General features: G+C 38.5%; 1 protein-coding gene across 8 annotated transcripts in view; it reads right to left on the minus strand.

The window, feature by feature from the left end:
- LOC149159758 (golgin candidate 3-like) overlaps positions 1 to 15,187 on the minus strand; it is a 376,835-nt gene that overhangs the window by 244,329 nt on the left and 117,319 nt on the right. For 6 of the 8 annotated variants that reach the window (XM_089436562.1, XM_089436563.1, XM_089436564.1 and 3 more), the window contains 6 exons: positions 6,869 to 6,994; positions 6,688 to 6,726; positions 5,612 to 5,800; positions 4,962 to 5,109; positions 4,786 to 4,850; positions 4,235 to 4,402 (listed from right to left, as the gene is read on the minus strand). In XM_089436562.1, coding sequence (XP_089292688.1) covers positions 4,235 to 4,402; positions 4,786 to 4,850; positions 4,962 to 5,109; positions 5,612 to 5,800; positions 6,688 to 6,726; positions 6,869 to 6,994 — 735 coding nt within the window. The remainder of the gene's footprint in view (positions 1 to 4,234; positions 4,403 to 4,785; positions 4,851 to 4,961; positions 5,110 to 5,611; positions 5,801 to 6,687; positions 6,727 to 6,868; positions 6,995 to 15,187) is intronic. The other 2 variants (XM_089436560.1, XM_089436565.1) reach the window with 2 other exon arrangements.

Consider the following 15,187-nt stretch of genomic DNA (forward strand, 5'->3'; position numbering starts at 1 on the left):
TACTCGAGCCACAAACCGTAGAACGCCATATGCCGATCCTGAAGTATGTATTGCAAATTCGAATTTCACCTGTAACCCAAAAATCAAAACTTCGAAATCTCCTCTAGTATATTGAATTTAGCTCTGATACCATGTAGAATTTCCTGTAGATTCACAAGCTCATGCAATTTACTAAAGCACGGGACAAGAATGTACTTCTACTTTCAACAAGCAGAAGCCAATAGATCGATGAAAATAATATGAAGAAAAAGAAGACAAATCAATGGCACATAACACAATAAGTTTTCCTGGGGAAAGCCACAACTCAAAACCCCGCCTATCTGTATTGCATTAAATCATAAATATGAGTGAAGATACAAAGCTTGTTCTCACTAGAACAATTCCACACAAGTATGCTCAACTCTCTACCTCACAAGCCTGCTATTAGCCAACACTTAGCCAATTTCCACTGCCTGCCAAGCCCTTATTTCCTTGTGCAATTCCTAGGATGAATAGCATGTATTTAAAGGGAATTCATGCTTCCAAAAATACGCAATCCAAACATAGGTCCTTCTCTGATTGCATGCATGATATTTACAACTCAATAAATCATACAACTAATAGTACATTGTCCCTACACTCTAGTCTCAACTGGGTCTTTCTCTAAACTGACATGCATGAGTTTCTCATGAGGGAATCTTCAGTTAACTAGACTAACACTTGTGGATGCACCAGTGCACCAACTCACTGTTTGTCCTCTGTTAGTTCCACAAACAATTAGAACTAATTTAACTGACCATAACTCAGTAAAATGAGTTAATCTAATTACAACTCAAATAAACTCATCTTGGACCCCTAAAATTTAGGGAGAACATATACATGACTACATAAAGACTTCCAACTCGAAATTCCTAAGCTAATTAAGTTAATTAAACTTAATTAACAATTTACAAGTTGCTAGGAGAATAGAATTCGATTTTTATTCTCAGTTTAATTCAAGGACAAATTAAACTGAAATTTCTTGTTGCCATTTCTCAACAAAACCTACTTAGGGCTTCCCCAAAAAGGTGATCTCATTGCTTCTCTCTTTACCATAACTCTGATGCCATGTTGATTTTCTAGTGCAATCGAGACTAGTGCAATTTTTCAAACTAATAACTACTTCCAATGATACAATTTAGAGCATTCCAATCATTAAGCAGTTACACATGAAAATTTTCAACCATTAACTTCTTCAATAGTGCAATAGAGATCACATTAAACAATGAGACAAGAGACACCAAAATTTATTGGGACAAAACCCCACAAGGGGGAAAACGTAGTAAGCTTTCCTTATGAGAGAGAGTTCAATTTCATCAATTGTACATCAGTCAAAATAGAATATCTGATAAGATCATATAGACAAACACTGACCAGCAAGATGACCTCCCACAAGTGTCAAGTCAACCCTCCAATATTCAATGAAAAGTTCCCATCAATTTTGTCCACATAGAGGTCTGTAAAATAGATCTACCACAGGTCTTCAAGAGGACCTAACTTGGGCCTCTTCCTCAATCTTAGAACTCGCATGAGCCACTGAAAAACAAGTGCCTCAGACTGTTGGTTTAGCCACAGAAACAAGGGTCACAGACCTTTGCTTTACCACAGAGACAAGTACCACCTTTGCTTTACCACAGAGACGAGTACCACAAACCTTCACTTTACCACAGAGACAAGTGCCACAGACCTTCGCTTTACCACAGAGACAAGTGCCACAGACCTTCGCTTTACCACAGAAAGAGTGCCACAGAACTCAGCCTGCTTTTGTCTACAAGAGTGAGGAATAGAAGATAGTATATTTACTTCTATTTTTGGCCTCCAAATATCATGTCTTCTTCGCAGAGAACAGAAATTCATATGAGATCATTGATGTGTCTTTTTGGTGGAGGAGGATCACATACATATAGTCTCCAAGAGGGGTCGAATGGGTGCCTTCAAGGAGCCAGGCCCACTTGATCTAGGAGGGCCGACTTGGACACTTGTTGGGTCATAAACCAAAATATAAATTCAAATTTTCTTCTTTGATTTGCATGATGAAAATACCAACCGAAGCTACCATTTTCCAACACGATTGGTCTTTGTCCACCAAATGATCTTATATTAACCAATCCATTAACCCTGGATAAATTACATTACCATGGACTACAAAACTGTGTGCCATGAAACCGCCAAAAGGTGAAAACGATATTGAAAAAAATTTCTTATCAAAACCTCTCAATGAAAACCTATGGATGATTTTCACTCAACAAGCCGCTTTGACGCCCTTTGGGCCTCCATACAAACATTATGACCCCCCTTGTGATCTCCCCACTACATTCAGTCTAAATTGCATGATACAGGGAAATGAGTACATGTTTCAGAAATGGAAACGCACTAGAAACATGACCCCCCAAAAATTTGGAAATGGGGAAACATGATATATATATATATATATATATTGAAACTTGGAAAGAAATATTTATGCATAAATGAGCAAGAACATTTAAATAACAAACATAAATGACAAGCAATGTTCCACCATCACTTATATTGGGATCCTCATCATTAGCATCACCCTTTGACTGTACTGCAATCCTCTAGGGACATCAGTCAACAACACCCAATTTCGATGAAACTAACTATTCCAAGCTTTAAAATATGCCACGAAATCCTAGCATGCCTGATCAATGATTTTGGTTTCAGTGAAGGGTACATTTTGCCAAGGCCACGGCAGAAAATTCCAACAAGCAATATCACTAATATCAAGGTAAATAAAGGGCTTGGTTCTCTTGATTAAATACCAATTCCATACCTTCATATATAAATGATAATAGAAAGTAATGAAAACAATCCTGAAATTCTGAAAAATGTTAAGTCTGTTGAATTTTGAGTAGGATATGAACTTCTACTTCCTCCATATGAGGTCCGATGAGGTTGGAAACACCTTCACACATCCTGAAACAATTAATGGTAATGTTAAAAATGTAAGTAAAAGTGGCATCTCTTTTACTTTAAGAATTTAACATTACCATTAATCAACAACATTTGGTGCAAACTGAAAGTGAAACCCTTTTAAAGAAAAAAATTCCAGTCTTAGAGGTTTCTAAAAGTCTCATTAATTCATAATTAACCTCTGATTAGGCAATAAAAACAAAAATGTGGGTCTCAACAATTAAATCAATGCAAAATCAGACAAATTTCATTTGGAAATGCATTGTAAAGATGTTGAAATGCATTTTAGTTCGTATGATACACATTTCTACCATGTGGAATGTGTTTCATACGCACTGAAACATGTTTCAGTCAAGTTTCAGAGTTTCGATACGAAAATGCAGCTGATACGCAGGGGGGCTAAGTTTCTTTTAATATAGCATTCAGTGCAACAAATCGTGCATGGGGCTAGTCGTGCACAGAATACAACACATATCAAACATGTAAGAAGCATTCAAAGACATTATAGGACTCAACCCTGTCCCAAGAACAATTCCCAGTACCAAGGAGAAGTTCCCCCATCCCTCCTAGCCTCAAGTTGTCATTAAGTCGCATTGTATCTTGTAGTCTATTTTGTCTTTGATGAAATATAGTCCATGGAATTCTTCTGATGAATACTTTACAAGTTTACAATATAATGCAAAGATTACTTTAACAATATGGTGTGGGTTGAGAGTTACCATACAAGATGACTATGAGAGCATCAGTGGGAAGTACAAATTAATCGAGTGAATACTTGTTCCTTAGCTGTCGTGTACATGATCTCCTATCTGTATAGAGAGCCAAGCTATCTTGATTTGAGATATCAACACTAGTAGAAGCATTCTCAATGCATATTTTGCATCACCTCCTTCTCTTTCAATTCCATGTGTATATCATATTGAATAAGAGACACAATAATTCCTCTGTTAAGTGAATGATGTTGTGACTATTTGTCCTTTATTTTCTTTATCTATGTCATGTGAACACAGTATTTCATGATTAACAGTGTCTCTTTGTCATTCCAAACTCCTGATTTCAGACCAATTGGACTCTCAATGTCATTTCGAGGATGCAAATCCTACTATATTGAGGTAAAATTATAAGTCACTTGATAAGCATCTCAATTCCACAAGGAGTGACAAAGCTATTAAAAAATAAATAATGCATGACAAATTGTAACTGAAAATAATTAATGTCGTGAACTACATCCAATGCTTGAACATGAATTTTATTGGACACCTGAGCAATTAGGTATAGAGCATACCTGAAGCTCAATCTTTTCCTTTTCCAATGTAGCAACAGTACTTTTTAATTTTTCAACATATTCATTTGAATGTGTCAACTTCCTTTTGCTAAGCTCTTCTTGGAGCTTATTCATCTCTGCATTCCTGTCATTTAGATTCTTTTGAAGCTCTGCAATTTCCATCGACATCTGTGGAAATATATATCAAGGGATTTGTCACAGAATGAACTAAATAAAAGCTACATTCCAAAATAAAGTCATTCGGCATACTTCACACAAGAAAAAATTGAACATGTTCACTTTCGGAAGACTGCTAATTGAAATTTTATTGATAGCACATATTTTCCAATGTTTATGTCAACTATAAGTCACTTGAAATATGCAGAAAATTATTGTAGGGAGATGTGGCAGCCAAAATGTGAACCCCAAACCTTTTATTCTGTAATGATATTTATGGGTTAAAATATGAGGTGGGAAATGCTATTTTTTTCTTCCACTTCTATTTATCAGATTTTGTAGCTGATTTTCTATTTATCCCTTTTAAATAAAATTCGAAATTACTATGAACTTACTCGTTGCTTCTCAGCCTTCAAAACAGTACATTCGTTTTGAGCAACTTCATTTAAGTCCTGTTCCTCTGCAAGCACCAAAAGCAGATTTAACAAAATTATAGACCCTTGATGGAATAAAATAACCTGAAAGAAGTTCTGCTAGAAACTTAAATGATTCAAGAACCACCAACACATACTTTGAAGTTGCAACTTCACATTTGCTAAATCCGCTTGGTCTATTTCACGTAATTCTTTCAGTTTCTTTATTTCAGCCAGTGACTTTTCATGATCACCTTTCAAAGCCAACAAAGCCTGTGTTTCGTCTCGAAGCAAATTTGTAAGCTCCTGAATGCATTACATGTTCCTCAAATATTTTAGTCTATTCATCAAAAGAACACTATGATCATATCTAGATATCCTAAGCCGCAAGGGTTAGCTCAATCGGTTGAGCCATCCACCCAAAGGCATGTTGCCAATGGTGAGACCATAGAGCACAGGTTCAAATCTGATCAAGTCCCTTGGGGTTACCAGCCACTATTGTGGCTGGAAATTGAGAGACCCTCCATCTGGATATTCCGAAGAAGAGAGGAGACTCCGACAAGGTTTTCATTGGGGTGAAGGAAAGAAAACAAAACAAAAAACAAAAAATATCTAAACATCCTGGACAAGCAACAAAAAAGAAAGACAATGAACAAGAATAAATATGGAACAGATAAATTTCTCTGAGAATTTTTAGTAAGTATTGAGATTCAGAATATTCGAAAACAAATTCCAAGGACCAAACACTAAATGCACATTCTCCATGTATTTTAAAATGACACGAAAAGGTAAATAATTCACCATCCACCTTTTCCCTTTCTTGTAATTTTTTAATTTTGAGCTCCATCAGTTGTTGCCTCCCCTCAAGCTCTAATGGTGGTGTAGATCCATTACTTGTTACAACTGTACCAGTATTTGCATGCTTCCCATGGACACGCTGATTACGAGGAGCATTCGTATATCTTTGTTGTCTGATAGCAGGCACATCCATATGTCCCTGCAGTGTATTGACCGCATGCATATCTGAACAAAATAAGTTCAAAACTTTCACAAAGACCCACTCAAAACAAAGATATGCCACTATGAAAAGATAAATAATCTAACAAGTAACATTGTTGATGGTCAAAGGATGAAAATGAAAGATAAAGGAGAATGTCACTTTTACCTAAGAATTTGACATTACCACGAATTGCATAGCATTGGTAGGGCCCTAGGTTTAAATATTAAGCTTTCCACTCATAAATTATTGTTTTTAGGCAAAATTTAGGGGGCACGCCCAAACATCCCTTTTCTGTTTGAGCAGGGGTGCTCACAAGCACCCATTTTGGGGAAACATTTCCTACTGCATTTCTTCGAGCTTCCCCAAAAGGGGGACATGGGGAAATGTTCCCCAAGGCGTCCCCACATCCCAAGAGCATGGGAAACGTGGGGAGCATGCCCCCCACCCTAGGGGATGTCTCCCAGTGGATTGTGGAACATTGCTTGCACTACAATTGAAACTAGGTGTCCCACAGAATCAGCACAATAACATCAGTTGGGTTCAGGGATTTGCAATCACAAATTTAGACTTATAACTGGCAACTCAAAAATATTCAAGGACTAACATTATAAAAGGACTAGCTTCAAAGAGCTTTGCCAATATGAACAAAAATTTCTGACCTCGTATTATAAATGAAATGAAAATTACACATAAGCCACAAATTATGTTTTAGATGCATATATTGGATGGTTCTCCATCAATTTCCATCAGCAATATTCAATAAAGGACTTTAAAAAAGTAAATCCAGGGTAGCATATTCCAATCCATATAACAAACGCATTGAAGGGATGTAGTGCTAAGCAACGTTTAAAGTGCAAGTTTATGACTCAAAGCAAGTATCTTACCTGGAGCACTTCCGGCCCATTTAATGAATTGTCTCCAACCTGCAACACAATAACATTAAGACAAGAAAAGGAGTAAATACTATAGATCAAACAGCCTTACCTCTTAACAACAACACTACAGATGTGGCTTGTCAAAGATCACCAAAATATATCCATAAGCATCCTACGTTATGCATTTTACCTTAGATATATCTGAAACCTCCATAGATTTTCTATCATCTCCATTAACTAACATATATCCTGTTGTAGATCCTTCCATTGCTTTCTTCAATTTTCCATTCTCATCATGCAATCTAGACAATTCTTCCTGGCAGTTTAATCCATACAAAAAGTTTGCAACTTAGAACATAGTACATACAACCAAGGACAGTCATTCATGAAGGACACAACAAGCTCCAGACTACAAAATAGATGCACCCACTAATATCAGTAAATATGCACAACCAATCAAACATCACTTCTTGATTTTAAAATACAAGAAAGATTCAATTTCAAAAAAGCATGTGTGGCATTACCATACAACCACAGGCAGTGAATGACGATAACAAATAGCAATTTTGTGTCCTTCATGTGCTACTTCTGTTATTTTCCCCATTGAATTGTTTTCATAAAGATTATTGATTCCATAAGGTGGATACAAATAAATTACCCATTTTCAGATCCACATGCACTATTCCTTTCAAAAGCACAGAATTGGTTTGCTTAAAAACTCAAATGTGGTAATGTTTTTATTTCACGCCCTCAGCATTCAGTAGCAAAACGCCAGATAACCTAGCAATGAGCTATTGCAGATCAGAATTCACACATTTGGGTTATTGAATCAATGTTACTTTCTTTGGAGAAATTTGGGTTATTGAAACGGGAAATTTTTGACTAATTTTGCAGAAATCCAACTCAACCAAATTTCTCCATACAATTACCATTCATTCCACAGAAAATTGCCATGTAAATTAAAATCATTAAAATAGGGCAAAATAACAATAAGGTGCACAGGAACAATCTCAGCTGTTATTATAATAGATAAACTAGGGTTACGTGCATATACAACCAAAATAGCTTAGATGAAAAGACGGCCTCCAAGATAATTTGCTGCACTGCACCAACCCTCATCGTGCCATCATGTAGATCTTCTTGTTCCAGTTCCAAGGAGCTATAACACTGGGGTGTTCCATCAATTAATCTTCCCGGAATGCCACCTCGAGCATAATTAATTAAGTTAGACCCCATAATAATGCTATTTTTTGAAAGTTGTCAGAATGCAACAAAATGAAAGGCAAATTGTGTGGATGATGGAATATGCCAAGCGAATGCCATCGGATCCCATAAAAACTCCTCGAAATTCCCTCGGAACCCCTAATGACATAAACCTGCTCCCATGACCTGGCCATCTTGTGCCATGGAAATCCACCCTAGTTTTACTATAGAGGAAAATAAAATTGGGGACATCACAAATCCTCCCACCCCAAGATTGCTTGCCCTCAAGCAATCTGCACCTTTCCATTGTAGAGGCATCTGCAAACTGATACCAGGATCCCATATGAACCACTAGTCCACATCATGCCTCCAAGCAATCCAAACATGACTAGATCCCTCAATACCTGGATCCCAATGCCACCATGGCCAATAATCGCCCAAGTCCCATGGCTCTAACTATGTTGTGTCTTCGACTATAGTTGTTGCTCCATCAAGTGAATACCAACTCATCACCTCTCTCCAATCCAACCTCTGGCATAGGCCGAGGTCAACCCTACTCTGTTGATGTTGGGCTAGTGCTACTAAAATACTGATGAACTATCGGTCCACATCCCACTGCCCACTGAAACATGCAATAACACTCTCATCTAAGGGCTCCTATTGTACTGTACCCCGGACTAAGAATGGCACTCCATCAGTAGGATACCAACTCATGATCTCCCACCAATCTATCTCATGAAAAGAATCAAATTCATGGACACCTATGTAAGGAACAAGTCTACTATGTTGTCGTTGGTCAATGCTCAACTCATGCTACTCTGTCCGGTCCACCAAAAAGATTTGTCTGAGGAAGCTTGCCCCTCCCTCTATAATAAGCAAAAGTGGGCACGATGTGTTGCAAGCCCTAGCTATGTACTCCTAGAGAGGATTGTTGTAACGACCAAAAGTCGGTTACGCACCGGAAATATTTAAAATACTTCGTAAACAAAGACATCCATTGTAGGATAGTAATTGTAAATTGTATATTTTATAAAATAATTGATGTAGGATAATTACAAATGAGAATGAGGATCCTGTATATATAGCCAAGTAAGTACCCTTTCACGAACAAGCATGTCTCTAAGACATCCCTTTTAATTATTAACTAACTAACCATTAGTTAATTTACTTATTATTTATTATTATATTTATATTATTATGATTATTATTTATTATCTATTTTTATCTATTTTTACATAATTTGTGTTCATAACATTGCCTTCCCCTTCAAAAAGTTTTGTCCTCAAAGCTTGTTGATGAAAGGGCTTGATCTATTTTTCTGCTACAAATGTCTTCTACTTGATCTCTTTTTCTGCTACGAATGTCTTCTCGTCTCAGAACAGTCATCTTTGTGGATACAAGTTGATATGATCCTCTAAGTGACACAAAATTGTCACATTGAGAAGGGATCGAACCATCCTAAATTAATCTTTTGTTGAATCTTGCAGTGACTGGAAGCTTGTGATGAAAAGTTATCACATGAATGGATTGCACTAACATTAGTATTTGTTAAAATTGGCAACTACGGCCAAACTCCATGTCGGTCATCTTATTAATGGCAACTGATATTTTTCTTGGATCCCTCTCATCGAGAGGTGTAGGATTGATCTAAAGATCATCCGATTCCGATATGTTTTCATGGAGATATGAATTTATTTGTGTTATGGGACAATTTGTTAAGGTCGGCCAGCAACTAAACTGCCCCCACTTGTGCTCCACGTTTTGGTGTAAATACCAGTGCCTTGCAAGTCATTTGAACAAACAACTCTCTTGAGATTTCTTCTTCTCCACTTGTTTTGGGTTTTAGTGGAAAGAAGAATCTCTAAGGTAAAAACGCAGTCCTAGAGGATGATGCCCTAGCCGCAGAAGGTGTTCTAGCCACAGTCCAAGAAGTGAGATCTAGCACGGTGAAGGAGACCTAACAGTTGACCCTAATGCAGTCTTATCATGCCCTAGCCGCAGGTGTTATCATACCCTAGCTGAACACAGCCATGCCCTAATCCTATACGTTGTTTTGAAAGAGTTTGAGACAGCCCTTGGAAGCAACAAAAAGGGATGCCCTAACCGCAGTCAAAAGAGGCTCCTAGCCGCAGCAAAAGACAGATCATTGAAGGGAGATCTATCTACGTTTAGAGGAGCTTATATACGCAACCTAAAGAGGCTCCTATACGCTTCCCAAACCTGCCCTAATCCGCTGCCTAAAGAAAGCCCTATTCGCAGTCTAGAGAGACCTAATCCAAGGTCATCCAGCCACAGTCTAAAGACCCTATTTCAATGTCCAAAAGGAAGCCCTAGCTGCAGCAAGGAAAGGACTAGACAATGTGGACATTTGAGGGCTATTTCAGGGGTCTGTTTAGAGGACAGTATGACTGACTGGAGGAGGCCGAGACAAGGAGGGTTGTTGGAAGGTACAGCTACTGTTTGAGGGTGACAAGTCCATACATTAGGCCTGAATGATTGAATCTGCCCTAAAGGAACAGCGTGACAGCAACAGCTAGAAGAAGTATTCAACATGGAGAAATAAGGCTGCTCTGAAGCTATTTCAGGAAGACTGTGAGGCTATTTAGGAGGGCAGAATTAGGGGAGCTTAGGATCAGATCCGTTGAGGTATCATTGGAGGATCAAGGATCATATTTGTGTTGCCTAGAAGCTACAGGAAGACTGTGTGTCAAGCCGCAAGCCATGACACCACAGTCAAGGATTTGATGACCGTTAGATAGGATTGTCTTGACATAATGAAGGCTGCCCTATCTGCTGTTAATGCAGCAAATAGATAATGATGGGCATCATGATGAAGTGTAGTGCAGCATTGATAAATAAATGCTACAATGAGATGCAACATGATGGGCATCATGATGAAGTGTAGTGCAGCATTGATAAATAAATGCTACAATGAGATGCAACATGATGGGCACAATGAGGTTCAGTATGAGGCAGCACTGGTGGGTGCAGTATGATGATAAGGTACAGCTTGATGATGCAGCAGTATGATGTGTGCAGCATGGTAATGAGGTCCAACATGATGATTGAGTGCAGCACAGTGAGGAGCAGCATGGTGATGGAGTCACCTTGGATTAGTGGAAGCAGTATGCCTTCTACTAAGCTCAGATCAACTACCTCATATGCTATCTTCATAGAGAAGATCTCTGCTCTTATTTAGATAAGTCAATATGTTGACTTCTGATGTATATGTACTATCTCTCTCTCTGCTGAACTATTGAAGAACATATAAGAAGAACTGATCAAGGGTTTCCCTACATTCGGGTTTGTCCCTGGCTAGCGCCACATCTTGTGTCCTTTTGTCTTGGCTTGTCTTTTGCAATTTATATTTATGTTCTATCTGTAGTTTACTTTAATGATGATTTGATTGCTAATCTGGAAAAGATATTGAGCTAACTATGAAAATTGAAATAAATTGCTCTAGCATATAACATACCTAAATTTAACAGTATTCTTCGGAATATCAGGTTGTTGTTTATGTTCTAAATACGTAGCTTGACTGAGTTGTCTACTCTCGTGATTCGCATGTCGATAAGGAATTCTGGTGATTTGATTCTCCCTTATCTTGTTTGTGTCCTTTTCTTGCTTTATTTGAAGTCTCTGATTTCCTTTAGCTATGGAAGTTGCATGGTTAATTTCTGGATCTTCACTTGAATCTTTTGTTGCTGGAACTGCAATTTCTGAGCACATCTTTACTTCAACTAGCTTGTCCTTTTCTAGAGTTGTGATATTGACGGGATCAGTATTTGTTGTTTTTTCGTCAACCAGAATTTCTACATTTGATGTTTCCTTCTCGATAAGTTGTTGTACCTTGTTTTCTAATGACTTCTTGTCCTTCTTAAGCTTTTTAATTTGCGTCAGTAATTTTTCACTATGGTCTTTAAGTCGAGAAACTTCTTCATTTTTGTCAGTGGTGATCTTGTCTATTTCTCTTTGCAAATTTTGTAGTACTTTTTTACCTTCTTGGAAATTATTTTTGAAATATCTTGTATGTCCTCTAGTGTTACTGAATTTGGCTTCGGATTAACATCCTGAAGTGTTATTTTCTTGTTCTTGTAGGAAAATGTTAAAAATTTCTTTTTCGTATATAGGATGAAGGAACCAAGGGTTTCCATCCATGGCGAACCCAGAATAATGTCACCTTGATTGCTCCATAGTGTTTGAACTGAGAATTGCAAAATAAATGTATAATCTTCAATGTTTAACTGTAAATTGGTTATGTCATATTTTTTGTTGCCAAAACAATCTAATTTTTCGATTATATTTGACTCTGGAATCACTAACTGGTTTGTGATTTCATGCATTATATAATTTTTAAATTCCGCAGGGAAGATAGCAATAGTAACATCTCTTCCCACAATAGACTCTTTAATTCTAAAAAGTACGAAAACATAATTACGTGAAGTTTCTGGAAATTTTCCTTCATTACTTTTTTTCCTCAGGATGAGCCTTAGGGGTAAAAATAGCCTTCTCAAGCCTTGTTGATTTGGTTAGGGCACTTGAATAAGTCCTTCCTATGAAACTGTGGCACCTTGACTGCCCTTAACAACCCTTACTATGGTGCTATGGTTTGCGGCGTAGCACATAGTAACCGTCTCCAAGATAGTGTCCAACCACCCTTAACGCAGCAGCATTTAGCCTATAAGAATGCCAACACTTTCATTGTTGCAATGTTGCCCTAACAGCCCATCAAACTGGCCCAGAATTGCTCCTATGGATTGCGGTTGTTCTCCAATGGGATGTTGCCCTCCACATTGCTCCTTGGGGCCATTTGAAGCCCAATGCATAGATGTATCTCTCTAACACAGTTGCGGCACCCAAACAGTCACCCAAACAGCCTCTCTTTCCCACGCTGTACCTATAGCATCCACGCTGCTTCTCGGGCTTCTTTTGCTATGTCTTATGACTTCTCTTAACTATGGATTAGGGCTCCTTCTAGCTGTGTATAAGAACATTCTTTTGACAGCAGTTAGGTCTCCTTTAGTTGTCTCTCCTTAGATGTGTCTTTAGGCCTCTATTGACTGCGGCTTTAGGCCTTCTTCTAGATGCGGATTAGGGCTCCTTTAACTACGGCCAGATCTCCCTTCAACTACGGTTAGGACTTGCTTTTGCTGCGGATTAGGAGCCTCTCTCTTGCTACGAATTAGGGCCTCCTTTGCTGTGGATTGGAGCCTTCCTTTTGCTGCATATTAGGCCTCCTTGACTGCGGCCAGATCTCCCTTCAACTGCAGCAAGATGTCTCCCTTGACTGCGGCTAGATGTCTCCCTTTCCACTACTTCCTCCTTGTGAGAGGACAAACCCAAACGAGTGGAGAGAGAGAGATCATGAGTGATGTGTCTCAAATGACTTGAGGCCTCCTCTATTTAAATGCAACGTTGAGGTTGAGCTGGGGGTGATTTGCTTGTTGGCCGACCTTGACAAATTGTCAAATAATATAAATAAATTCATATCTCCATAAATACATGTCGGAATGGGATGATCTTTCGATCAATCCTACACCTCTCGAGGAGAGGAATCCAAGAAAAATATCAGTTGCCATAAATAAGGTGACCCACATGGATTTTGGCCCTAGTTGCCAATTTTAACAAGACCACCTAGTAAAACTAACTCAAACTCAAGTAAAAGCAACCATTCATTAGAGACTGAGATCATAAATGCATCTAAGTGGACCATACTTAAGTGTTAAGGGCAAATTACTACTTCAAATCGAGATTGTTAATCTAGGTTGTCATTGATCTCAATATAGCATTGTTTGTGATGGCAAATTCTTTGATACATGATTGTCCATTGATGCCCATTGATCATAATGCTCATAGTGATGAAAGTTTGATATATGATGATATGATGAGATGGAGGACCCAAGTGGATTGAACAATAGGAGGTCAATTGAACAGCGAATGACGCAGGAGATCAATTGAACAGCAAATGACACAGTAGCTCTAGTAAAGCAACAGGAGCAAGAAGCCAAAGAGTAAGATGAAAAGTTTATCGAAAGCCATTAAAGAAACAAGTCATCGAAGCAAGAGAAGCAGGTTATCGCATATGCCCAAGGGTAATTGTTATCGAAAAAACAAAGAGCAACAGCGATAACAGAGGAGTAAAGAAGAAAACAGCGGAGGAGCATAAACAGAGTTATCGGAGGTCACAGGAAGATAAGCCACAGGAGCAACAGCTATCGAAAGAGCGGAAGAGTGAAGAGAAGTCACAGCAACAACAGCTATCGGAAGAGCGGGGGTAGGAAAGTACGGACTTCCTTGATCATGGCTGAAGCCCTGCACTCAATCCTAGTCGTCGATTGCATAGTCAACCCTTAGATCACGATCAACTACGGAGGTTAAGGCCGTTTTTAATCCATGTACCAGTCGAAGTCCCACAAACCATCGATTGCAATAACGTTGTGGAACCAACAGATTTATTAACAACTATTTATTGAAATACTGCATCCACCGCATCATGAGTCTTGAAGCCTTGTTGTTACACTAAAATCCTCCGATTGCGATATGTAATACGAAGGAAGTAATAAACCATGGGAACCCTTTCGACAGTATATAATATCGGCAAAAATCATATCAGCAGTTCTATTTTATGCCACCACTCAAAACCTTCGATTGCGATATGTAATACGGACCCGATAGTTCCATTACATACACCTTAATATGATATCACGTCCGCCACATCGCAAGTCTCTTTAAAGCCTTGTCATGTTGAAACCCCCGATTGCGATTTGAGCTGCGGACCCGATCTATTTATGAAAACAATCCTAATGTAATATCACATCCGCCTATCAGAACGATCATATCGCATCTGCTTTGTCGGCCGTAGGAAATTGACTATGTTATGAGAAGACCTCCGGAAGTTGCAATTGCAATTAAAGGTGATGATGTGGCATGTGGGACCTCCATACGGGTAACATATCTCGGGCATCTATCAGAAAGAAGAGATAACAATTCACAACTCATGAACTTGAAGGAACAGAGGAAGCCAAAAGGTCAAGCGAACAAAAGAAGTCGTCGAAAGGTCGAGAAGCTAAAGGTCTGGCAGACGATGAAGGTACAAAAGAAGTTGAAGATCGAGTGAGAGAGAAGTAAGCAAAAGGACAGAAGTAAGCCGTAGGTCCAACAGGCCAGAAGGAAGCCGAAGGTCCAGCAGGACAGAAGGAAGCCAAAGGATGAAGCCATTCTGTTGATTGGGTTAATCTTTGAAAGGCTCGTACCTGTGATGAATTAATCAAGTACATAACGCAACCTGAAGAACAATTCTGTGAAG

This window comes from Pinus tabuliformis, chromosome 5_2 (genome assembly GCF_031772625.1).
Source record: "Pinus tabuliformis cultivar Carrire ecotype Pingquan chromosome 5_2, CPIR1, whole genome shotgun sequence".
NCBI lineage: Eukaryota > Viridiplantae > Streptophyta > Pinopsida > Pinales > Pinaceae > Pinus > Pinus tabuliformis.